Genomic DNA, 26,806 nt, shown 5'->3' with positions numbered 1-26,806 from the left:
CTGTGGTAGAGGAGGAGGATCAACATACCTGGGGGTGGGGAGTCTGTGCTACAGAACAAAGCCTTAGCATTGGAAATTCTGTTTTAAAGTATAAAAAAAAATCTGCAGTTGACAAAGTAATCACTGATTTAGTGGTGCCCAGTGAACAAACCTTTCCCTCTGTAATTATACATGACTATAACAGCCAGTTCTTTGTGAAAATACAAAAATGCTTTTAAAAAGCTGGTATGATGGAAAACAAAAGCACCGAGCTTTGAGATGGGTCAGGGTGATGGCGTAGGTCCTCTACTGTCAGATTAATAAACTCTATCTCAGCTGTGTTTCAAGTAATTTAGAATGTTGAATCTCCCACCTGGAGAATGAACAGTGTTGAAACTGTGCCTGTTGCAACGTCGCATCCGGGCATAAAATCAGATATGTGAGGATAAGCCCCCCCACCCCACCCCTGCATGGCGCTACACTGAGAGCATGGAAAGCAACATGAAAAGTAGGTGTGTTAAAGCTAAACTAACTATGTCCAAGTTGGCTACATTTGAAAAAAATTAAGCACCAAAAATAGGAAAATTGTCTGAAATCTTCACTTGAAGTCTCCGGTCTCTTTCCTATTCAGGATCAGACTCTGGTTCATATATCTTTTTATTCTGTTCTGTCTTTCCAGCTGCAGCCATTATGCAGGGTGAAGATTGACCGCAGGACTACTTGTATTATTCATTAGGTCTTATTCTGATTGGCTGGGATGAAGGGGAGCCAGCCAATCAGAGCAGGTCCTCATGAATAATGTACATTTTATGTTAATAACACCTGAAACAGCCTGCTAGAGGGCAGAGGGGAGTGTGGGCTGTTTGTACAGATGGTTGAGAGAAATCTAAACAACTCTGGGTGAATACAATTTTTACGTGTGTGTGTGTGTAAAATACACCCAATATTTCCAAAAATCTAAAAAGGCCATAATGCCAGCTCCTTGAGAAATGTTTTTCTCAAGTAGAAGTTACAGTCGAGATATTTCAGTTCAATCTACACTTATCCTGTAAAATAAATTGCTTATTTCATTTCAAAGTAGATCATGGCCACCCAGTGACGCTTGTTTGTACTCAGTAGCTACATGAATGATCATCAAGTGGTGCAGCACAGTGAGCTGTCTGAACCAGACAGGTTGACAAGCTGGAGTGAGCTTTAACCAGCCTGGACCTGTGTATAGCTTTCAGCCTCTCCACTCCTGCTGGGAGAGGCACACTGGAAGTGAGAGAGAAGTGTTATATACTGGATTTAAATAAGACAGTGTTGATGATTTTGTCCTGACTACTTGATAGTGGATGCTAATCATTCTACAGACCTACCTACAAGGGTTATTACATTTTGAAGAAGGTAGATTAGTTGTGCATCTCCTAACTTCTCCTAAGCTATTTTTAATTACTAGGCAGAAATAGATTTTTCACTTGTATCATTTTTAATTCAGCTCTGCGTCTTTACTGAGTTCAGTAGCACAGCTTCTCTAGATATAAGGTTTTTATTCTGCTCAGAAAAGTGAAGAATTAAGATTTAAGCTCCACTGCCCTGCCTGCTTTGCATCTGTCTCTAGAGGCTTTTACTTTCACTGAACCCTCAGTAAACAGGATTTTTCACATTTTCTGCAGCTCAGCTCCACCGAGCTGCCATATCCTTACTACTTTTACTACAGTGGACGTCTCTGAAGTAGTGAGAGCAAGATTTAGATGGAGATGCGAAAGTAAGCACAGGATGCGAGTAAGTCCAGTGGCAGCAGTTTCCTTGAGCACTGATTCCAGCAGTGCACCTTTTACCAGAGCTGGGAAAAAAAGTGCTTAAAAATATTGCTGCAGACCTGCACCGTTTAGCAGTTTGCTTCAGAGAAAGTAAATATTTTGTAACCAGGCTTGCTTTTCTTTGGTAGTGCTGGCTCACTGTTTTCCCAGTACATTTGTTTCCAGGGCCTGATTGTAACAAATTTTGGCCTTTTAATTTGGCTAGTTCTGAAACCACACATGGCAAATCCCAAGCTTCACCCACTCTCTTTTTCCACCCACCACACTTTTGTACCAAACGCTGACCCAGTGGTGTGTGACGCAAACTTGTAAGGAGGAAAGGGTTGGCAGCCAGCTGTGGTGGTGGCAGTTCCTGGAATGAAACGGCAATGAAAGACCCTGTTCTTTTCTGTTCCCCTCAGTGGGCTGCCCTCCCTCCAGGCTTATGAGTGCAGTACACTGAGAGTGTGTCTGTGTAGGGGATGGGGAGCACCATCCTGCTGTCGTGGAGTCTTCCAAGGACAACATTACAACCGTAGTGGGATTGTGTGACCTGTGTGTTTGTTTTCTTCCTCGGAGAAGGAAATCTCTCCTTTCCTCCTTCTTGTCTGTGCCCAACACACCCAACACTTTTTCTTCACTGAACATCTCATCTGTGTGAGGGGAAAGCAGGGACCCAGTACTCTTGGGACTAAAGAAGAGGGCAGCTGCTGCTAGGTGCTCAATGCCAACCAAGCTAGCACACACAAATCACTGTATTAGTGGCAGGTTTTTCCCCTCTAAACCACAGTGTAACCGCCAAAAACCCTTTTATATGCATGAGATCTCTCAGAAATAGTTGAGGACCATATGCTTTTTGTACAATTGAATGGAAATTTTATGTTTATTAGAGGATACCCACTCAATTGATGTCACACTTCTACAAACTTTATTTTCTTCTTGCATTTTAACATCTTAGGACCATGTTGGAGAGTAGTGCTTCTCTTTAAACATATTATGTGAATACTTTCACTGCCTTGTAAATCTGCAAATTTATAAATCAGCATTATCCTCAACATCATCTTAACAGCCATTGTTTATCTTTTATTTTTGTTAATTATGTATGATGGTATAGTACACCAGCTTGGAGTGCTTACTTTACCTCTTAAAGCCTATTCAGTGTTCTTGTATTCTTTCATTTTTCTGTTTGCTTGTGTAGCTGAAATACAACTTATTTTTTCTTGGAACGATTGAGCAATCCAGGTTTCAAGGTGGAGGTGGAGTTGAAGGGAAAAATTAGAAGAATATTAGTTGAAAACATCAGTGTCAGACTGGTTGGAGGCCAAAGCACCAGATGAATCTCCAGTGGCCCTGCCAGAAATATTGCAACACGCTTGACCTGACATTTAGATTCCTTCCCAAAAAGGTGGCGTCCTGATGGCAGTGGAACTGAAGAGAGTATTTCTTTGTCCACACCTCTCATCTGAACCCAAAGAGGTCACATCTGTTTTTATTCTGTTTTTCTATCTTTCCCTGCCATTTCTCAGCTCACTGGCTACAGTGAGAAGCCCGTCAACCTGCAGATGTTCATCGGAACAGCAGATGACCGTTATTTGAGGCCGCACGCTTTCTACCAGGTGCACCGGATCACCGGGAAAACTGTAGCCACGGCCAGCCAAGAAATTATGGTCTCCAGCACCAAAGTTCTTGAAATTCCTCTCCTGCCCGAAAACAACATGTCAGCCAGGTCAGTATCAGAAGCACTTCAGGGTTATGTTACTCAGTTATGAGCTTACCACCATGAATTAAGCCATCTCCAGATGGCAGAAGAGCCATGTTTATGATCATACAGGGTTGTAACATGTTCCAAAGGGGTTTTTATAGGTTTTCTTTATTTAAGCTAACAGGAGAGTTCGGCACAGGGTGAAGGGTTTCTCATAAAGCAGAGAAACCAGCTTTATTTGAATATTTATGATCCTGCATTACCCAGATGATTCTATTTTTACAAGGTCATTTACAGGGGTATTCACATGAAAGGATTTGGTAGGGATTTCCTTATTTACCATTGCAATAAATCATATCCAAGGGCATTTTTAAGTTGTGATTCAACACTTTGCCTCTTGCTGCCAGTCCTTTTTTGGGGCTTGTGGTTGGTTTTATTATACCCAGGCCTTCAATACTTGACTGCCATCTCTGTGGTACTGTATGAGGCCAACTATTTTTCCGCTACCCTGCAGTATCGACTGTGCTGGCATCCTTAAGCTGCGGAACTCGGATATTGAGCTGCGTAAGGGAGAGACAGATATAGGAAGAAAGAACACAAGGGTCCGTGTGGTGTTCAGAGTGCACATCCCTCAGCCCAACGGGAAGGTGCTGTCGCTGCAGGCTGCCTCCATTCCCGTGGAATGCTGTAAGTGTCAACTTCCCAGCCCGAGGCTCACACGCGCACACACACACACACACACACACACACACACACTCCTGCACACACCCAAACGTATTCATTCAGAAAACTATGCAAGGAAAACACATTAATCAAGGACACACAAACCTTTGCACACACTTCATTAGAAAGCTTGCAGTCATGTGATTTTAGGATATTGATTTAATCCACTGTTTGCTCTCAATGAAAGTCCCTTTAGCAAAGAGTGTCTGATGAAAATTAAAACCCTAAATCCACTCAGTTCTATCTGTGCCCTACACACATTCAGAGTACATGCACATCCCTACACACACACACACACACAAGAAGAGTACAGTATGAATGATTCCTGCGCGATACCTCTGCAATAAATACTTTACTTTAAATACTAAATACCTTTTTGTTGAGGCACAGAAAGAGAAAGAAAGGTCAGAATGGTGTTGGTACACATCTGAGTTAATTTTTGAGGCTATATTTTTTTGATATTACATTATTATTATACATGATATTATAAGGTGTCCCTGTTAATTTGTCCGTTTGTATTGTAGCACATCCACACAAAAATAGATTGCAGTGTGAATGAACACAAGTTGGTAGATAGTCATCCTCTTTTATCCTCGACCCTTCTCCTTTCCCAGCTCAGCGTTCAGCTCAAGAGCTGCCCCAGGTTGAGAAATCCAGCCTGACCAGCTGTCTGGTCAGCGGGGGAGAAGAGATGGCCATCACGGGCTCCAACTTCTTCCCAGAGTCCAAGGTCATCTTCCTGGAGAAAGGCCCTGGTGAGTTTTGGATAAACCTACCGTGACATCACCCATTGGTTTTCTGAAGAGCAGTTTTGAAGCTCAAGTCTGGCTGTTTTGGTAGTGCTACACTCTGCCTGCTACGGCTAATCCAAAAATGGGCAAAGAGGTGGAGCATGAGTGGAGCTGAGGCGGGCTGAATTAGGCTAGCCACCCTCTCGCTTGAGGCCAAAACCATTTTTTGTACCCGGCTGTAAACATGTTTATTTCTGCTGTAAAGTTGGTCATTTTAATATGGGAGTCTATGGGGATTGACTCCCTTTTGGAGCCAGCCTCAAGTGGCCATTTGGGAAACTGCAGCTTTTAACACTTCCGCATTGGCTTCAGTTCACAGCCTCAGAGGTTGCTGTTAAGGGGTGTGACAATTTCACAATATTAAAATGTGACGATATTTGTCATCGAGGTGAAAAGCTGTCTCGTGATATGGGTGCATAACAGAACCAGAGCAGCAACCAGCATGACGGAGTGTGAGGGTAAAATTAGCATAGAAGATGCCACCGCCACTGGATTATGTTCAATTTATAGAAAAGAGTTCACTTAGAACGTTACACATGGGTTGAATTAGAAGTTAGAAGCTCATGCATAGTTCATGCACAGTTCTATGGTCTGGAGAGACTCGTGTGAAATCCTGCAGGAGAGAAGCCGGTCAGTTGAGTTTGTGGGAAAGCCTTTTACAGTGTTGCATATTGTTATCTTATACTGCATATGATAATTCACACTCAGAAAGTAGAACTGAAGTGACATTCATTACAAGATTATTAGATAAAACATTTCAAAATGCACCTGCAGTGTTTTACATTTTGTGACAATAACAGTAAACTTAACATTTTGCATATTTTACACATGTTGCAGAAGTCATGATTTTACATGTTTATTCCTAAATAATTAGCAGCAGTATGTCTTTTTCTCTGCTCAGGGGGGGAAGATAAAAAAAAGATAAAATTGCTTTAAATGTTGATTTTACAGTAATGGTGCTCTTAAATATGGACTTTTTTGCAAGATATATCAGTAGTGAGCTCCAACATAATTGGAGGAAAATGTTATGTTGGAGCAGTGTGATGAAGAAATATAGAGAAGGAGGTTTGAAGCTTTATTTTGTAAGTAGCCAATCAAGCCTAGTTTCTTTGCATTTATTATCCATCCTTCCGTCCATTATCTATACCACTTATCCTGCAGAGGGTTGTGGGGGAGCTGGAGCCAATCCCAGCAGTCACTGGGTGAGAGGCAGGGTACACCTGGACAGGTCGCCAGTCCAGGGTGTACCTAGCACAAACCAGTGCACCACTCTGCTGCCCACATTCATCATACTGGAATGTCTAGATTTGTATTCATGTCGTCTTCCTTATTTCTGTTGAATTTAGATTCTCTCTCTTGTTTCTGGATTATAATCAGTGTTGTCACAAGAAAATAAAAAAAATGTAGAGAAAAATTAATTCTCACAAATCCATTGAAATTAGCCCTGAATTATTGTTTATGTACAGTATATGTGTGCTATATGCGTCTGTGTACACATTTACTGTATGACTGCTAGTAATATTGTCAGTCAAGTCAGTAGGAGACAATACACAACATATGTTTATACAGACTGATACAGACTCATTACAATTTTTTATTTCTTTTTTACAATATTAACACAAAATTGAACAAACTTTAATGTAACAAACACTACACTCTGCAGTTTGCTAATTTATTTTTGTATCAAGCTCAAGCCACAGCAGGAAAAAATTACACCAAAATAAAAAGTAAGAATTGTTGTTTATCATTTGATTACTTACTAAAATACTGTCATTAAGAAAATGAAAATGGCTTTGTGTTAATTCATTTTTGAGGCAATAAAACTAAAAGGTTATAGGAAAAAATACTGTATCTAGAAAATTCAGTATAAATAGTGAGGGTTGGCAGGAAAAACACACAGAGACAGGACAGGCACTATGGTCTTTAAATATAGGAATATCAAGATTAAACACACAAAATATATGAAATCTGTGTTTTGTCATGAATACAGCCATATTTTTTCTGACACTTTCTAGCAAATGTGCTGCAAAGAAAAGACCTGTGAATGGAAGCAGACTGAGCAGAGTATATGTGCTGCATTTACAGTAAGCACAGTTACTGGTGTTTGTTGTTGGGAAGCCAGTGAGGGGTCACTGTCACTGCACTGCCAAGTCCAACTGGTTTCTTGCACCACCTGTGAGGAGACAGTGGGAGCTAGGGGGTTAGGGTGAATGCAGAATTTGTACCTGTTCCTTAAAACCAGTATTTGTGATTTTAAAAGTTGCCTCCTTCGGTTGAACCAAATGCCTTGGCTGTTTAGTTGATTGTTTAGTTGAACTCCTTGGGCTCATTCTCTTTCCTTTTCTGCCTTATCTTTTCTCTCTCTTGTACATAGCTCTGTGATCACAGCATATGCCGTAGCTGTTGCCTGGGACGGACATTTTGAAAGGATAATATTTGTAATGCCAGTCTCTGCCTGCCCGAGGTACCTTTGTGATGTGGAGCAACAGAATCATGTTCACACATGGCAGGAAGTTGAGTGGGGATGTTTTTGTGATCGAGAGCTATTCTCTGAGGGGAAAAAAGCAAATCAGAGGAATGTCTTTCACCCTTTGAGGTGTACCAGGTGAAGCATGGCAAAGAAAAGTAGCATGGTCAAGTGGAAACCCTAGAGAAGGGCATCTAGGGTCAGGAGGAAAGCTGGGCCCCATGAGGGCAGTGGACTGTGGAAGAAGACAGAAGGAATATGAAACAGGAGGAGAAGATGATGTTGATTAGGTTTGTGTAAATGATCCCCTTCATCATGACTAATCTGCCTGCTTTAGTTCAGAAAAGCACTGATTGGAGTAAATATAGGAATGGAAGAAAAGAAAGAATGGGAGGCAATGACAGATATTTTTCCACCATCTCTTATAATTGAAAGACGTCAGTAGATCACTGAGGAACTGCAGAGCCTGGCCTGTTGTTGCTAGTACACAGAGATTATGGGATAGTACTATAACTGACTTCACTATACACAGAAGCATATCCTAGCATTGTTCATGTGAGATCTGATTTTTAAGAGGAATGTAAAAGGGTGGTTTAGGTTTGCTGTCTTTTGGTCCAGTAGACATGACTTTAGTCTGATTCTTGTGTTTTCCTACTTTAGTGTAACCTTCACTTGGGTCCTCTGTGTTTTTAAGTTTTTTGACACTACATAGTTCAGAGATGTTGTATCAGTTCTTATGACTTCACTTGAGTTCTTATGAGTTTACTTTTGTTTTAATTTATTTGAAGTAATATTTAGAGAATGAGAGTGTAAAAGGAACAGGACAGTGAAGACATAAAGGGAACGTGTGGAGGGAATTACTAGCTTTGTATTTACTGTATATATATAAACTAGATTCAGTTTTTTAGAAGGGGGTGCACTTACTGTACAGTGGGCATATACAGTATGTGTTTTTTACCCAAGGCCAAGAAACCATGTCATAGTTACGAGGCTTCATCAAACATTAAAGTTAAAGATAAGTCCATAATAGGTATAAGTATCTGAACTTTACAAGGATAAATGTTTATATTGGTGAGTGGACTTTAAAGGCTGTAACACTGACTGCCTTGAATAGTGACTAACACAGCCTGTGTACTCTGCAGTCACATTTGTTTCTATAGTAAAACTAAACAACATAATCGCCTTTCTTATTTCTGTTCGATCTCAGGGAACAGTGGGTGCACGTTCTTTTCCCGGCTGACTGGGGTGCGCAGGGTGTCTGGCTGATCAGAGTCGTTGTCTCTCAGTGTGGTATGAGGTTCCTGTTGGTGCTTGTTGCCTGACAGAGCATGTGGGGCCCTTGCTCCTGCCTGTTGAATGTCAACAAGCTGCACTGCAATAATGCACTGCTGTCAGCTGCAAAGACATTCAAGGTCATTTACTTGTTGGAAAAAATTCTCCCTGTCATCTACAAGTTAAGCTCTTCCTTTAGAACCGAGAGAAGGGTTATGACTGCTTAATGCGCCTGTGGATTACTACAACTAAGCCTAATGTTAGGGTGAGACCAGAATAGGTCCATCACCTACTTAAAGCTACAGTAAAGTGCAGAGAAAGCTGAATAGCCTAACTGTAACATGGCTTACAGTTAAGTTAGAATCTGCATATAGGCTCATCCTCTCTGCAGAGGTGTTGCAGATGCCTGACAGCGGTATTGGGGGAATCCTTCTGGTTTTGAGGAGGAGGCCATGCAGGTGCAGGGTGTACAAGTATCATGTGAGTACCATGAAGCAGGCGAATACAAATGAACGTGCCTCCACGGAGAGCCTATTCAATACTTAGTTGCCAGTGTTTTTATTCTTCTGCTGCGATGACTGTGATTTCTTCCAACCACATGGAAAGCCTGTCACTGTTTGCACCCCAACTGTTTCCCTTCAGGCAGCCACCCCTGACATGTCTGGCCAAATTCATAGGAAAACTGGAAAGGATGTTTTGTAGCCAGAATCCTGGCAGCATGCAAAAACATTTTAAAATAAATACAATTATTCCACTGCTCTCTCCATAATTTTAACCAGGCAAGACAAACAGCAGGATATTTGGACATTTGATTACTATTTAATAGCTGCTAAGATTTTCCTCTTGGGGTTTCTGGGCCTTCAAAAATGACAGCGTGTTGACATCTCTTACTTCTCCAGAGGAGATTGAAATAGGTTCTTTAGCACTGTCTGTTTGAGTAATCACTGTACACTAACCCCATCTTTACAAAAACAGAAAAAAAAGCAAAGAGAGCTGCTCCAGAGGAGGCTTTAAATAAATGTCACACTGAACTTCATAAGGAGCCTATATTAGAAAGCTGTGGTCAAATGATTATGTGTGGCCTGGAGTTCTTATTGCTTCTGAGTTCAACTCAGTTCAAATGACTGTTTCATTTTCTCATTACTGAAAAATTGTTTTATGTGTATTTTGAAAGTTAAGTTTTGAAATTGTATGTCTAAATAATTGAGGTTGCTGTATTTGTCCAAAAACTGGCAAGTGTGGTTTGTCGTATTCTCCATTATCACAAGTTTTTCCTATAGATTTTCTCATTTTCCTCCTTATTTAAAAGCCAGGCATCACTCTGTCTGTAGCCAAACATGCACTCAAGAATGGTTCGTCTTGTATTTTTAGTATGGTGGCTTGTCAGATCTAACAGTATTTCTCGTTATTTACAGTGGAAGCTTGGTTTTCGTGATTAATCTGTTCGAAAAAGTCAGACGAAAACTGAATGTACAAAAACTGAAGCAATATTTCCCATAAGAAATAATGTAAATCCAATTAATCCGTTCCAGACACCCAACAATATTAACAAAAAATACATTTTATAGAGAATAACTATATTTTTACATACAGAAAACAATGAGAAATAAATATAAATGACTAATGAAATGGATAAATGAACATTTAACATCACTTTTACCTTTATTGAAGACTCTTGTTGGCGTATGGAAGATGGCGAGGAGGGGAGAGGGAGGAGGAGAGGTTATTGTTTGGATGGGGAATCCCCCTCCATAAGAACTTCATGTATCAAGGCCCCATCTGGGGTTACTTCCCTTCACTCATTTCTTCCGAGAAATGAGTGGCCAAGTCACGCGGGCAGGCGGACGAGTTTGGTACGGACTAATGACGCTGAACCGACCAATCAACTGTACGAAAACCGAGCAGATGTACGAAAACTGGGACAAAATTTCGCTGAAAAAAGTCGTCGAAAACCGAATCGTACAGAAAGTAGAGCATACGAAAACCGAGGTTCCACTTTTTCTTTTTCTTTATTTAACTATACTTTTTTTTTTTTATTAACAATTCCTTCTAGATGGACGACCTCAATGGGAAGTAGAGGCAAAAATACTCCGTGAGAAAACTCAAGGAGTGAGTAGTCATTTATGTCCCCTTAGAATAATTCTACAGCTTTTTGTCTGTAGTATTTGTGGTTAAACGTGTATATATATGATGTATTTACATTTACTCATATTTGCATTTTAATGGCTTTAAATGGTCTTATGTTTGTCGTAGTCTTGCATTGTGGTGGAGGTTCCTCCCTACCACAGTAAGACCGTGGGCTCAGCTGTGCAGGTGCAGTTTTATGTCTGCAATGGCAAGCGAAAAAGGAGCCAATCACAACGCTTCACTTATCTTTCAGGTAAGATAAGAGCCTCTCATCAGTTTTAGAAGGAATTTTTCGATTTATTTTAAACTGCAAATGTAAAAATAAAATCTTGGAACAAAGCAATGTTTTACTCATTTAATGATGTTTTAGGTGCTGAGAATTAATTTCCCTGCAGCTCCTTGTATATAAAGAGATTCTCTTAATCTTTATTTTTATTCCTTTGTGTGTATTGTTTCCAAGTGAATGACAATACGTTTGACTGATGGCACAGACAGTTGTGACACCCTTGTCATGTTGCACACTTCTCCACAGGGGCTTCACTAACCCCATTTCTCGCCATCTCATTCCAAACAAAGCTTGGCTGTGGTTTACAGGGGCTCTTCCACTAACAATAACATTAACACCTGCCAGCTGCTTATTTGGTAAAGCCTCTTCAAGCTCCTAAGCACGCTTTTTCTTCCTTGTGTACTCGATTTGCATGGGCTTGTTATGATACAAGTCCTTTGCTGGGATGTGGTCTGATATAATTATTTAGCAAGAAGGAAACTCAGCATTTATTTTTTTATCTTAAACTTTCCTGTGTGATTTTTATTCAAGTCAAATTCCTGCCTTGCTATTTGATATTGTTATTGTGTTGTTTTTTTCTCTTGAAGTCAGTCAAACTGAAAATACCGTTGGCGGAATATAATGACATGTGAGCATTTTGTGCACCATATCCAAACCCTGAGTTTTACCGCAGCAGTGCGTTTGATTTGTGTGTGTGTGTGTGCGCGCGCATATGAGCGGCCTTTCCCCTCCACCAACCCAGGCTTTTAGTTTGCAAGCACGCCCACTCGACACAAGCAGTTCCTGTTTTCCCCGTTGACAGATTAAGGCAGCCAATCAAAGCAGCATAGAATAACCCTGCTCTGTCAGCCAGGCCGGGTCGCTCACACCACCAGTGTCACCACGGGCACCACCCGCTTTACTGTGGCAAAAAAAAAAAATTTACCAGTCAGTCATGTTTCATGTTTCACCGTGGGCTGGGCTGCAGAGCTCCTGGCCCAATTTAGGAATGAATTCTGAGAAGACTGTTTGGACAAAGCAACATGTTTACACTGAAAATTCTTTGCTTCTGCTTTTGTATTTTGAAATTGCTGCATTGTCAGGCAGCCATCAGAGAATTCTGTTTGTTAAACCTCACACAGTTACTCTTAGTTTTGAGGATATGTTATTGTAAAAAATATGGAAACACCCTTACTACCATTATGTATTAGTGTATTACCCTTCCCATACCCTCAGTATGCATCTGGCTGCATTTTCAGCCAGAGTAAACCCCATCTGACCTGCTTGTGCCTCTTGCCTCGCAGTCCCAGAGGCATGGCAGGATGAGAACAGGGCATGATCACTGAACTCGTTAGTTCTGTTGGTCTGATCTGGGCTGGGGGGCATTCAGCTTCTCTTCCCACACAACATTTTACATGATGGCACCCAGACTAACAACATATGCTCCCCCTCTGATTAAGAGCTGGATAAAAATAAAACTGACTGTCACAAGGCACCAGATTGGGAAATAGGTTACCGATAAGTGTAGCAGTGCTATGAGCTGTCACCGTAAAATGGCATGGCCCCGTTTATTTTCAGAATGTCACTCAGTTTTTTACAGGCTTTTTTGGTCTTGATTGAGACCCATTTCACAATCTGTACATTTTCAGAGACTTTGTGATTCTTATTGCTTTGTTTTTTAGGTTTTGCTCAACATAGTTCACCTCTAACAAACCAGACAGAAGGAATTATTACAGGGGTTGAGAATGTGGAAAAACTGAAATAACTTGAGCCTTTTTTTTAACTAGATGAAGTTTCTGAACTGCTGTATATGAAGCAGGAATAGCAGCCACACTGTCAATGTTGCAATGCAGTGACTTGTCAAATTTATATATTGTGTCTTTTCTTTCTCTTCTTGCAGTGTTTGATTGTTAGACCTAACTGACAGTGGTTTTTCTCTTTCATCCTGTCTCTCTTTCCTCTTTCATCATCTCTCTTCCTCTCTCTCTCTGCATGTGCCTGTCTCACTTTAGTCATGGTGAAACAGGAGCACAGAGATGAGCTGGACCTTCCTGCAGTACCCCCTATGTCCATGCCCCTGGCACATGCTGCCAGTCTGGTGCGCACCCAGCTGCCTTCTCCTGAACAGGGCCACCCGTCGGACAACCTTCTGTCCAGCTCCCCTCACGGCCTGGCCGCAGGCTCCGGACCTGGCCTGTTACCCCTGCAGGGCCCCAGCCCCGCACTGGGCTCCCCTTCTTTCCAGCACCTGCCTCACCTCCAGGGTCACAGTTTGCACCACCCCCCTGCAGACTGCCACATGACGTTCCGCCCGAGCTCTGTTCCTGCTCCTCCCCAGCCCCCCTACCAGCCTATGCAGCGCAGCCACAATCACAGTCATAACCTGTCCTTCAATGGCCAGACCAGCCTTCCCCCTCAAGGCTATGAGACGATGCCCTTTCAGCACAGTCCCACTGCAGCATCACACCCGATGGGCATGGGGATGGTGTACCCCTCCTCCCCTTGCTCCACGCCATCAGCGCCCTCCTCTTCAAGCACCAATCCCATTGCTGGTTCTCCCCAGAGCCAACAACCCCTGCTCAATCCCTCATCCCCACACATCCACACACTCGGAGGCTATCACTGCTCCCCCAATCCTCCCCAGGTTCCCTCTCCATCTGGTCACCCCCTTGTAGGGCAGCATTCCTCCCAGCTGCAGAGGGCCATGGGCTACCACCCGGTAAGTCAGAGGTCCGCTTCCTGCCCCACACCGTCCAGCGCCCCTCCGCCACGGATGATCCCCTCTCCACACTCTGGGCCTTCCTCCCCTCAGCTCCATTCGTTACCCTACCAGTCTCCCACCTCCTCCTCCTCCCCCACTTCAGGCAGCAGTCCTCTGGGGCCCCTGCAACAGCAGCCTTCCCCCCAGGCTACCAGCCCAGTAATGGCCAGCCTGTCCCCAGCAGCAGCCGGCCCTCTGGTTCATCCTCTAAGCCCTCAGGGGCCCTTCCCTTCGGATGGGGAGAGCCTGAACATCAAGCAGGAGCCGGAGGACAGGGAGCCCACCTTCCGCTCTATTGGCCTACAGGACATTACGCTCGACGATGGTAAGACTACTACAATTTTTATTTTATTTTTTTGTCTGTGGGTCAGTGTCCACTTGGTGTCTGTAACAAGCAGAAAAGTGCTGAGAGCCAATGAGAACAATAACATCGACCAGTTTAGAAGTACCCGCGTTGTCTGCTTTGGTCCATTAGTACATGAAAAGGGAGACAGAAAAGCCAGTATGCCAGTGAAAAGTTAAACATATTTTAACTCTGTGTGTAAACAAATGTCTGTCTCATTCCCCAGTCTTCTGTCATTCCAGCCGTTCTGCTCTCATTATCACATTTCCCTTCCTCGCCCTGTCCTTTTACACCACATATTTAGAGCACACCCATCTGCGATCAATCTCATTTTCAGTCTAAAACAAGGGGCTGCCGAGGGATTACATTTACCCTGCTGTATGCGATGCTCAAGATAAATTTGTATCTGATGATGTAAAACAATACAGAGCACCAGTTGTTGTATTTTCAAGGGGTTGAAACCTTGATGCCTGATTACAGCGATTGTGTTTCATTTGTCATTGCAGAGCACAGGTTCATTACTGAGAGGTCCTATGACTTTGTATTGGGTAACATGGACACAATAGGCCTGATAACTACAGTATCATATTAAAGCATCTAATTGTAAACTGCTAAACATCTGTATCTCTGGCAGCAGTTTGGAGATTAATTATACTTTGTATTTTTTAGCTTCTTGGAACCGGGCAGAGGGACAGTATTGCATCATTTTGTGCCACTTGCAAAGAACAGAGAGACTACAGTTGTGCTGCTGCAGTAATTACATCCTGTGTGGGTTTGTGCGCATGCAAGCGTGTGTGTACATTCTGTACCACCTCTAATTAGGATGCTCAGGAGAACTTGTTGACTTAACAATTGACCATGAAGTCAGTGTATGCATTTAGCAGCTTTTTCTCTCAGCCATGAACTGTTCTAAACATCCAGCCTGCTCTAAATCATCTACCTCCTTATCTGCCATTCAGAGCCTCGGCCGGTTTTGTTAACCCCAGTGCCATATTCAAATGCAGGTTTAAGGTTAATAAATAGCCTGGTGAGGCCATGTCAGGGAGGTGTGATATTGTGTGCTAGCAAGGATCAGCCTAATTAACGCAGGGCTATTGTCAATAAGTCATGTGTGAAAGACCAACAACCACTGTGCATACTACTTATGCATACACACACACTAAAACACATTTAAGCATGTAAGCTGTGTAAAAGAAGCCTAATGACAAAGCCTTTCAGCCTCGTTCTGTTTTCACAGCCTCACACGTGGACACGTGATTGCACACATCGTACCTCTTTACTTTGAAGCTTTTCACATAAATCGATAATTCAGTAGTTGGTCTGCTCCGCTGTCACGCAGGCGTGCTCACACAGCCACTCTGAAAGTAGCTGGCTGCACTCGCCCTCAGAAAGTGAGAAAAAGAGTTTGTGAGTGACACAATTCAGCCAGGAATGTAAGCTCTCCCTTTGAGCTGGTGGCTAAAAATAACTTTCTGTGCCAGCCCAGCTCTGTAGGCCATGTTTTGAAGTAGTGGAGCTTTACCCAGTTCTGAGTTTTAGGAGGTCGCAGCGCAATCTCTTGAGCAGACCACATTCAGCCCAGTTTTACAGAGAAATCAGAATGGACACAAATGCAAACATACGTAAATGTATACAGTAAACCCTCAAAGACATGTAAACACGCTGGTTGTTCACAGCTGTTAAATCTGTTTATACACTGGAAAATGGTGTACAATGAGCATTTTAACTATATAGCACCACTGGTTTTAATGTTACTGGGTAAAAGAAGAAAGTAAAAGAGCCACCGGCGTGTCACCATTTTAACACAGCCTTTACACATTTGAGAACAAGGTTGCATCTTCTGTCCACCCTTCAACGCATGACTGACACGTGTGTGGTATGAAATACATTTGATAAAATGTTCAGTGTGTTGTGGACAATCTGTATTCAAATTTCTGACCTGCAGATAACAGAGGTTAAATCATAATTTTGCATGATACCAAATGTTCATTGTATCTAAAATGAACTACTGCAGTAGTATCACTGTGTGTGTAGAAAACTGCTCTGGTTAGCAAGCAGATGGCCCCTGTGACGCACACTGGAGCGTGCCTGAGATACATCATGGTGTGTGTGTGTGCACGCATGTGAGAGAGAGAGAGAGAGAGAGAGATGGTGTATCTGTTTGATGTTGTGGAGGTGTGTGTGTGTGTGTGTGTGACACAGGAGGTGAGAAGACAGACTGACAGACAGATGGATAGACAAGTTCAGGATCCAAGCCCACTGCAGGGTCACTCAGCCGAGACATTCAACCTGAAGTGGACTTGGCATTTGGGGTTTAAGTGAAGTATACAGTTGGCTATGTTGTTTGGTTTAATTGATGTCTGATTTCTTTGCTGAGAGTCCTGTCAGCCAGGCTAAACCCCTGTAAATGTGTTTGGCGACTCCATGAACACAGCAGTGGCCTCCTGTGAGGACTATTACAGTGATGGTGATGACAGAATCTGAAGCCAGCCCTTGCATCTAACGAATTAGTCAGTTTGTGACGTGTTTGCAGAGGCTGGATGGGATTGGATAGCAGGTGTGATTGTCTGCATGTGCATGTAAACACTAACTGTAGTGTCGGTAGTGTGCACAGTGTGTGTCCACAACAAAAGCTGCTCTTTGTTGGCCCTGCCCTTCCCAAATGCTCAGCTGCCTCAAACTGCGAGCACGACTGTGAGGGTTAATAATAGGCCAAGCCCTGCTGCCTGCTCGCCTTGACAGAGGCATTGACACTGATGGCACAAGTGTAGTCAAATATATGAGGCAGTGTTCGTGCGGTGAACACATCTTTTAAATATTTATTATTGTTCTGTTTTCTCCCTGTACGAGGGCACAGACTGTGTAGAAATAGACAGAAGCTTTCGGTAACTGTGGCTAAAAAAGTTGTGGCACCACATCATGTCCCGCACAAGAGTTCCTCACATACTTCTGGCACTTTAATTTCTCAGTGAGCTGCAGCTGGGTGACAAACGAAAGGGCAAACTAGCATACAGTGGCCAACAGAGCCTCGTCAGGGCCGTTTCTCCAGAGCAGCGTCAGGTCTCCTCTACTGGAGGGAGGAAACCTCCTCCTTCCAAACCAGATCCCCTCACTGTGTCCAACCCGCTGTGTTGTCCTCATGAAGCCATTCAGTGACCTAGAGCTGCAGCCATGAGTCAGTTCACTGGTAGAAAATTAACCGCCAGCTATTTAGAAGCAACAGTCACCGACATGTTCTGGTTCCACCTTCTTTAATGTGACGAGCTGATGCTTTTCTTTGTCAGACCTGAGAATCAGCCGAGTCTCTGTGGATCTGTTGGTTGGACACAATGAGACATCTAAAGATGCCACCTTTGGCTCTGGAGAGTCACAGTGCAACTTTTTCCCAGCGTCTGACGTTCAGAGAATAAAAAGATCAATCAGATTATCAGGACAATGATCAGATGATTGATCAGTGACCCCTGTAGTGTATTTCCACTTATTTATTCACGGATGTCCTTTGATTTGTCACCTAACCAAACTTAATTTTAATCTAGAGACTTTTACAGATTTAAAGATTCTTATGAAATGCTTATATTAAAGAAATAATTTTTTGTGAGACAAATTTGCCTTTTTTGCTTTGTTACCTCGAGTTAGATGAGAGGATACCGGTCTTGTCTGTAAGCTAGCTAAACTAGCTTAGCGTAGCATCGTGACTGTAAACGGGGGAATCAACTATGGCTCCATCTAAAGGTAACAAAATCCACCTACCGGTACCTCTAAAGCTCTCTTATTAATGTGGTATGTTTTGTTCTCTACACATCTCTGAAGTGTAGTGATAACACATTGTGGTCTACACTGACTGCCCCCATTAATCATGACATAAAAAACTAGTTTTTTAAAAACATATTCTGTTCATTTGAAAGCTGCAGAGATGCTAGTACTGTATGGGAATTTTATTACCTTCAGAGAGCAGCAGGCCCCTGCTCACCCTGCTTCTGGCTGTATTGTCATATTTAGTGGTTTTGATTTCCTTCTGTGCCTCTCACAAGGTAGCTCTTTTGAGAAAGGTTTGTCAGCACTGCTGATCTTCTCAGATTTAAGTTCTGTTCAGCTCATGGGCAGCTACTCTCTACCTATAGTCACTCCTTGAAGGTTGCAAAATGACTGAGAGGATTAAGTGAGTACAACGAGTGAGTGGTGAAAGAGCCAAGCTGTGTCCGTCCAAAAAATACACCAGTGAGTGTTAAACTGACCTTTGACAGGTAGCTTGGTAAATTTTTATTTTCTATGGCAGGTGTACTGTACCTGCCTCATTAATTGTCATTTCATAGCCACCATCACAAACAACCCTCGATTCAGGAGGTAACAGTATGTACAGCAAACGCATTTGAATGGCTTTTTTGGTGATATTGCATGAGACAAACTAGTTTTTCATCATTCTGATCTGTGTGTACACAACCAGAATGAAATGTAAACATGACTGTAGTTCATTTAACTCAGGTTATTTGTATGAAACAAGCAGATATAAATCATCGTGTGTGTGTGTAAGGCCACCGAGCAACTACTAGCAGTAATAATAGACAACTTGTGATTCGATGGAATGAAAAAAAAAAACAACAGTGGTAGGAAAATTCGTTTCCATCGAGTGCTGCTGCTTGTTAACAACAATGGCAAACATTTGCTGGTCTTTTCCCCTGAAAACAAGTGGAAACAGACTTTGTGTGTCATCTTTCCATGCAGTTAAGGTCTTAGAGAGTGTAATGCAGTGGCTGGAGCCTGGTGTGGAGACTGTGCCAGGGCCACCTTTTTCTTTAGACACGAAGAGGGGAAATCTGGAAATCCCAGCAACTCGTTGACTCTTAGTTCATGTTTCTGAAAATACACACACCAAATCATTGTGGAAATGAATTGCACCGTCTATACCGAGGATTTTGACAAGCTTGCGTTTGTCTCTCTCTCTCTCGCTCTCTCTCTCTCTCTCTTTCTCTTTGCTCTTCCTAAGTGCCAGTGTTGATTTGTGTTTGTCAGCCAGCTATCAGGAGCCAGAGTTTGACTGGAGAATGAATACTAATCACTACATCTCTCATGATGCACAAGTGAGGACTTGACCAAGTGTGATGAAGTAGATTTCACTCCCCCTAGTAAATGTAGAGCTGCTGGAATGTGCGCGTGTTTACAGTAAGGCTGTTGCTGTTAAGTTGCTGCTGTATCTTGATTTTATTTATTTATTTAGAAAAGTAAACAGTTAGTTGATCAAGAGAAATGTTTCAGCTATTATATAAATCATTTTCTAGTTTCAGCTTTTTGTATTTTGAGAATTTGCTGTTTTTCTTAACTTTGAAAACACAACCCTGTTCTATTAGGGAATCGGAACACGCATTTGTCACCATTTTATGACATTTAACAGATGCAGCAGTTAGTTACAGCTCTATTGCTCTACATTAAGTGAAAGTCCTCCAGGATGTACAACTAGCCACAGTGGTGGACCGTGCTGTTCAGGCTCCAGTGGTTTTCTTCCTGTGGTCATCTGCTGTTCTGTGTCCCAGACTAACGGCTTGTGAATCGCTTACTGTTAGATCAAATGGGAAATCCACTGATGATTCACAAACGAGTGACTAAGAAACCGACTTTTTAACAAGCCTCTCCGTGTGCCCTCGCCCACTCACTCCAAACGTGAAGTTGAACTGTCAGTAAAGGATCAGAGGGCAGCAGCACAAGTGAAAGAGTGAACCAGTGAAGGCTTTACTGGGCACACCTGGAAGATTTCACTTCAAGTTCCATCTATTTCCAATGTGTGCGATTTTCACTGTTTGCTCTCACAGCTCTGTTAATGTGTGTGTGTGTGTGTGTGTGTGTGTGTGTGTGTCACTACAGGGTCCTTCAAGTGGAAACTGCTTTGATATTCCTCCTTGCAGGCAAACCAAGTCTTTCCTCTTTCTGTTCCCTTTGCACAAATGTTTTCCACTGACACATGTTGTCTTCATTTGCTGGGCTGAAGAATCAGTCTTCAAGTTTTTTGCTAAAGCTGCTCTGCCAGGAGTTTTTGTGGCTCCTCTCAGCGCATCACAGAGGGATATAATAATCATCCATCTTCCAGTTTGACAGCAGACGTGTTTATCATACTGAATGTTCATCTGCCCCTGTCAAGTGTGTTTTGCATTATGGAAATCTTTTTAATATACCAATGACACGCATTTAAGAAATGAGATTACCAGTGGCGTCATGACCACTGGCTTAGAGACACGGCCTCATTCTGACAAGGACTTGATTTCTAACTCAACATTTATTAATCAGTGCTGCACAAACTGTGCTTGTGTGACACTTTGAGGAGTTTTATTTCCTCCCACTTGTTCTTGACTCTCACTGAATGGAGATTGAACCCCAGGCTAACCCTCCCCAGGTTTCTCTGCATTGAAAGGCAAAGGTTCCGTTGTATTCGTGAAGTTGTCCAGAAGGCGCTGCTAGAGAAAATGTCACGTTAAATGAAGAGGTGTGGTCCTGGAGATTAGGATGTGTCATCATGGTGACATTAGTACAGACTGCCTTGCTTCCAAACCTTCATCCTAAATCATGCAGCATAGATGACGAACACGTCATTTTGATTGTGCAGAAATGATTGATGGTTTCAGATGAAAGCGAATGACTCATTTGCTACTTACTCTTTTAAATGATTAGTTTTTAAGCTTCCATCTGTTAGTGTGTTAAACATGTGAAAGATTAAAAGCCATCAGCTCACAGGAGAGTTGGCCTGGTGGCGACCAGCAGCAGCCCATGTACTCATAGTCATCGGCTGGTCTCAGATGTATATTTTAACTAGGGAGGCCCCCTCCCAGTCACAGTCATCTGCAGAGGATCTCCCTCACATTTACTATGGCAGGCAGCGCTGAATCACCTGCTTTCTGTTGCACTGTCATGAACAATACCAGTAAATCAGAGAAAACACAATCAGCATGTGAAACTCGTTGCAGGCCGGGCTTGACTCAAACCTCTCTTTCGCTTCTGGATCCTTGATGTGTGGAGCTCCAGCTTAAATTGAATGAGTGTGTCTGAGGCATATCTACTACTGACTGATATGGGAAAACCAGCCTTCTGCTTTAAGTAAAATACTCGTAACTACCCCTTTTTTGTCGAGCGATTTTCCTATGGCTTTAGACTTTCAACCCTTAGGGAGAAACCTTTGTAGATTACTGCTGTTTAATTTCTACTTCATATTTTCAGGTTTTTCTCCTCACATGCCAACTTTTATCATAAAATAACGTAGATTTCTTTTTCGGAAATCAAAATACCAGACAATCTTTCAGAGGCAGCCTCCTCCTTTGCATTTTAAGTCTGTTTTGCGACTGAGATGCAAATTCACTTAAATAAGTTTAGAATTTTTCAAATAGTATCGTATCATCCAGAGTTGCATCGAGCACAGCCACGATATCAAGAGAGGGAAACCTCCTCTGCCACCATGTTTTAACAAGAAAACCCAGTGAATCAAACTGAGAGGAGCTGGTTTGAAGTTGCACCTGATCGAGGCATGGGTTTCATGCTGACTGCCCTTGGTGCGTCTCTCCTGAGTTACATTATCAACAGATAGGCTCATGTTTGCTCCTGCAACAATCTAATCAGTACAGTGGAAAATAATATGTTTTTGCAGACGCCCACTTGATGTCGGTCTGTTGCTTATATTCCTGTGGTGTGATGGCAGATTCACTCCCATGAATCAACTGTGCTGCAGAGTGTACACATACGATTCTAGCTGTGCAGAGGCTTCTGACGGGCCTGTGCACATCGCTCTGTGATTAACCCGCTAATTGAACTGAACACAGCCTGTTTACACACAGTAATCAATTTTGGAAGATAAGGATAGACTCATTTTTAGTGTGTTTTACCCATTTATTGTGTATTACAAGTGTTAGCAGTGAAACGTAAAACTTTTTTTTTCTTTTCACCAGATTGATTTGGAGCTTGGACACAAGAAGCCTGGTTACTTGCTTTTTTTCGATCCAGCTGCTCTGTTGCTCCAGTGGTCATTTAACAGTTCTTCATTTTGAGCACACCTGTCTTTGGAAAGGTCATGGCCTTTAGAGGAGATCTGTAGTCCTTCGTCTCAGTTTTATTTCACCAACGGATTTGTGTGACAAAAATAATAAACCGGCCAACTTATTGTATATAATACCTCAGCTTTGTAAATACAAAGGTGCATGTTTGCTTTGACAGTCACCGTGTAGTCTCACGAGTGCGTGGTGGTGCTGCGAGTGTGGCTGTGACATGGGAAAGGAAGAGCCTCCCACGCTAACAGGATGATGTGAGTGATGGTGGCCAGACACAAAAGCAAGTGACAGAAAACACAAATAAAACAACAGAATGTACAGCAAGGCTCACAAATCAGACTGTTGGTCCTGTGACAGAGCCTGTAACAGGAACAAGTGGTTTTACAGCAAAATGTGCAAGAAAAACTCACTGAGGAAGAGACGGCTGAAAGGCGGTACTATAGCTGACTGAATGATAAAAGTTGTGATGATTAATTAATGCATTTGTGTCATTTAATGGTGTTTGTGTGTCATCAGATTTAAATACGGTTTCTTTTGCTCATGAAACACAGTGGGTTGGGTTCACTTGCTCATCGCTGGCTGAGTCACTCCCCTCCAACCTTTTTTTTAAAACAAATTGACTTACAGTAATACATCTGTTCATCGTGTCTCGGGGAGTGTGTGACTTTACACAACAAATGGACAGAGAAGAGAAGAGCTCTGCTTTCACTGACATGCACAGACAGGCCTGTTCATATCTCCCAGTGCCAGACTGGGCCGCAGGTTTCTCCTGCACCCTCCCAAACCAGTTTGCCCTGCCCGATGTCTGCACTCTGCGTCACCATCACATTTAAAACACTTGAGAGAAATCACACGAAGAAGTCACGGGACTAGAACTAAACACATCTTGAAACAGTGAGGAACAAAAACATTCACATCATATTTTCCAGTAGTTCCAAATGAGGTCTTCTCTCTCCTCGTGTTCTCAGCTGCACCTCACCATGTCACAGGCTTTAATGTTGATTTATTTCACGGTTGCTGGTTCTACTATCTCCCTGCGGCGTCCCTCGTGGTCATGGCGTGAATACTGAATAGAGGCTCTCGCACACTAGCTACTGCCCAGAGAAACTTATTTCTTTCAAATCAACTCTCTCTGACTGAGTCGGAGGACTAATTAGCTTGGCTGAGTGTCTCTCCAGGCTCGACAACATGTTTTTAACAATGGATTGGTTTTACACAAACCTAAGAACGGGTCCAAATAACTGCACTGAATCTGCGTTAAAGCTCTAGTGAAGTTACCGACGGCCCTCTACAATGTGTTCCTACAAGTGTCTGGGAACATCTTGTGGACTCAGACAAAGGCCAGAACCAGCTCCTTTGGCCAATGGAATAGTTCCTCTCATTAGTTCTGTCAGGAGTAATTAGAGCCTGGAGTTTTTGGCCTCTGGGTTTGTCAGTCTTTGGAACAGCACTGCCCTCTGCTGGAGAGACGTGTACTACTGCTGCTGAGGTCAATTCTAGTCAGTTTATTTGAGCCAATTCTACATGGTACTAATTGTGTTTTTGTTTTGTTTTTTTGTTTGTGTTTCTCTTCACAGTGAATGAAATCATTGGCAGAGACATGTCCCAGTCCCCCAGCGCTCATGGTCCTCCATCAGCACACACCCAGTCATAGCTCAGCCCTCACTCAGGCACTGACGTGGCCTGTTTTGGTTCCTAAACCATCCCCTCCAGCTCGTGTCCTCGCAGTCTCACAGCTCCAACACGGAGCCTGGTTCTGGTCCTGTGTGCAATGGAACCTGGGGAAACAAAGAGACAGGACTGTGATCAAAGACAGAACAGGGATGGAGATTGGGTTGAAGCCTCGCGGGCCTGCTAGACCACCAGCCTCACAAGAAGACATGCTCATTTGTCTCATCTGATTTCATAAACTATTTTATTTTGCTTTTTTTTTTAGATACAAAGAACTCACAGCTTCACACAGGTCAAGCACAAAGGTATAACAGTGTCGAGTTACACAGAGGGTCGAACAGTTGGAGAATAATGAGGAGCAATGACAAAATAACCCTCCACTGCTCACAGCTCTGTTAGTTCTCACGTTAGATGTCGAGATGTGATCTCCCTCTGTTCGCTTGCTGTCTGACCCATCATCCTGACCAGTCAGCACTCAGTCTGAATACACCCCCCAAATCAGAAGGAGTTGGGACGGTATGTAAAATCAAAACTAAAACTGATAAGAGTGATCTGTAAGTAATCTGTGTCCTGTATCACATTGAAAACAATACAGTAGCACATTATTTGATGTGACACCTCATCAATTTTATTCTTTGTTCAAAATAAACACTTCAATCCTGATGCTGCAGCACATTCCAAAAGAAGTTGGGCTGGCTGCATTTCAGGGCCAGTAACAAGGTAAAACAATGAAATAATGATTCCATTTGAAACAGGTGATGTCAACAGGTGACTGCAATCATGATTTGGTACAACAGTGGCATCCAGGAGAGGCCGAGCCCTTCAGAAGGAAAGACAAGCTGAGAATCGCCCTATGTCAACAGTGTCCAGCAGCACAGTCGACTGCTCTGGGCTCGGAGGCATCTGGGATGGACCATCACATGGTGGAAATGTGTACTGTGGTCAGATGAATCAGTATTTCAGGTCTTTATTGCAAGGAATGGACACCGTGTGCTCCAGACCAAAGATGAAAAGGGCCATCCAGACTGTTGGCAGCAGCAAGTCCAAAAGCCAGGGACTGTCATGGTCTGGGGTCATGTCAGTGCCCTTGGCAGAGGTCACTTACACGTCTGTGATGGCCCCATTAATTCAGAACAATACAGAGAGATGATGGAGCAGCACATGCTGCCTTCAAGACAACATCTTTTCCAGGGACACCAGTACATATTTCAACAAGACAATGCCAAACTTCATCCTGCCACATTACCAAGGCCTGGCTGTGGAGGAAAGGGCTGTGAGTGTTGGACTGGCCTGCCTACGGACCCAACCTGTCCCCAGTAGAGAAGTGTGTCAACGAAGACCCAGGACGGTTGTGTACCTTAAGACTTGTTTGTAGGAAGAATGGGACAAAATGATACCTGACACACTTAATTACTTGGTGTCCTTGGTCTCTAAATGTCTTTTAAGTGTTGTGAAAAGGAACGGCAGCATCACACTGTGGTAAACGCCTTACTATCCCAACGTTTTTGGAATGTGTTGCAGCATCAGGACTGAAGTGAGTGTTTTTTTTAACACAGAATAAAACCGATGAGGTGTCACATCACATAATGAGCTGCTGTATTGTTTTCAGTGTAACAGGACACAGATGATTTGCACGTCATTATCTTCAGTTTTAGTTTTGTTTTGACATACCATCCCAACTTTTTCTGATTTGGGGTTGTACATGTTTTTTTTTTTTTTAAAGGAGACAATGCATCAGTGAGCACTGTCATCTCAGTCCCCCGGCATCATGATTGAAGCTGTCTGGAGACACGTAAGAATCAGTGAGACTCGGGGGTGCACGGCATTGTCACAGGAAGCCAGCTCTGAAATTCAACAGGCAGCATCTTTATAAACATCAGGATTCTGGGTTTACCTGAGTGAACGTCAGAGAAAGTGTGGCACGATATGAGAGGACGTGGCAGAACTGATCACACTCACAAGTTGGCGATCATAGTGTGATCTTAGTAAAGTCAGATTGAACCAGCCTAAATGGTCCGAATTTCAATTGTGAGTAAAAATCTTTCAGAAAATTTTCAAATATCAGACTGAGTTTCCCTGTAAGGGTCAAGTAAGTGCAGTCCTATTGTTTCGCTAGTGGGTTAGCGATGATGACGTTTTATTACTCCCTGCCCCGCAGGCAGGACGAGCTCCTCTGGCGCTGGTCTGGGATCCTCATCCTGCAACATTCCGCAACTTTTAGCAACTTCGCCACCATGTAGATATCTGTACATGACCCCCCCCCCACATCGTCCTTCCTCTGTGTTTATCATCTGCAAATTGAACAAATGCCTTATTAATATTTAACAGCTTTGAATAGTAGCAAAACCTTTTTTGTTTTGTGCTGTTGGCTTTGAGTTTGACTATGACTTTGTTTTTGGACACAGACCTGAGTCAGGTGGATTTGAGTTAATGGATCCCAATGTGGAATGACAGGGTCGAGGTAGGCCCCCCCCCCCCCCTTTTTGTGCTTTCTGTTTCCTAACAGCCACCATTTCTGTGACACAAAGGAAATAATCAGACAAAACTTTTGAAAGTATTTTACACACAAATATGTCTAGCCACCTTTCTGTAATGAGAAGGTCAAATCCCAAAGTCTGGAGAACACCAAGGATATAACAAGCTCATCTGCTTCCCCCCCGTTTGCAACAATCATTGTTTGCTGTTCACAATCAAAGACTGCTCAGTAACTGTGTCAATATGCGACGATGTGTTCACTCAGATTTCCTTTTCCGATGGATATGCAGTGCCTGTATGGCAGCAATAATGCAGAATGAAGGAAAGGTTGCTATTCATATAGCTGCAGATCCTGGCTTTTTTTTTCCTTAAGCTTGACAATGATGCTCCTGCATGTGAAAGCTGAGGAGTGTTGCTAATGATAAGTC

The 26,806-nt window shown here is 42.9% G+C and overlaps 1 protein-coding gene across 2 annotated transcripts in view; it reads left to right on the top strand.

Moving 5' to 3' along the window:
• Positions 1-26,382, top strand: part of nfatc3a (nuclear factor of activated T cells 3a) — a 61,604-nt gene extending 35,222 nt beyond the window's left edge. For both annotated transcript variants that reach the window (XM_020589932.1, XM_020589933.1), the window contains 8 exons: positions 3,287-3,486; positions 3,977-4,149; positions 4,800-4,940; positions 10,769-10,824; positions 10,969-11,095; positions 13,120-14,193; positions 23,810-24,419; positions 25,627-26,382. In XM_020589932.1, coding sequence (XP_020445588.1) covers positions 3,287-3,486; positions 3,977-4,149; positions 4,800-4,940; positions 10,769-10,824; positions 10,969-11,095; positions 13,120-14,193; positions 23,810-23,886 — 1,848 coding nt within the window. In that variant the 3' untranslated portion in view covers positions 23,887-24,419; positions 25,627-26,382. The remainder of the gene's footprint in view (positions 1-3,286; positions 3,487-3,976; positions 4,150-4,799; positions 4,941-10,768; positions 10,825-10,968; positions 11,096-13,119; positions 14,194-23,809; positions 24,420-25,626) is intronic.
• The last annotated feature ends 424 nt before the right edge of the window (positions 26,383-26,806 follow it).

The sequence above is a fragment of the Monopterus albus genome, unplaced genomic scaffold, assembly GCF_001952655.1.
Source record: "Monopterus albus unplaced genomic scaffold, M_albus_1.0 scaffold10.1, whole genome shotgun sequence".
NCBI lineage: Eukaryota > Metazoa > Chordata > Actinopteri > Synbranchiformes > Synbranchidae > Monopterus > Monopterus albus.
This window is presented reverse-complemented; position numbering and strand designations above follow the sequence as displayed.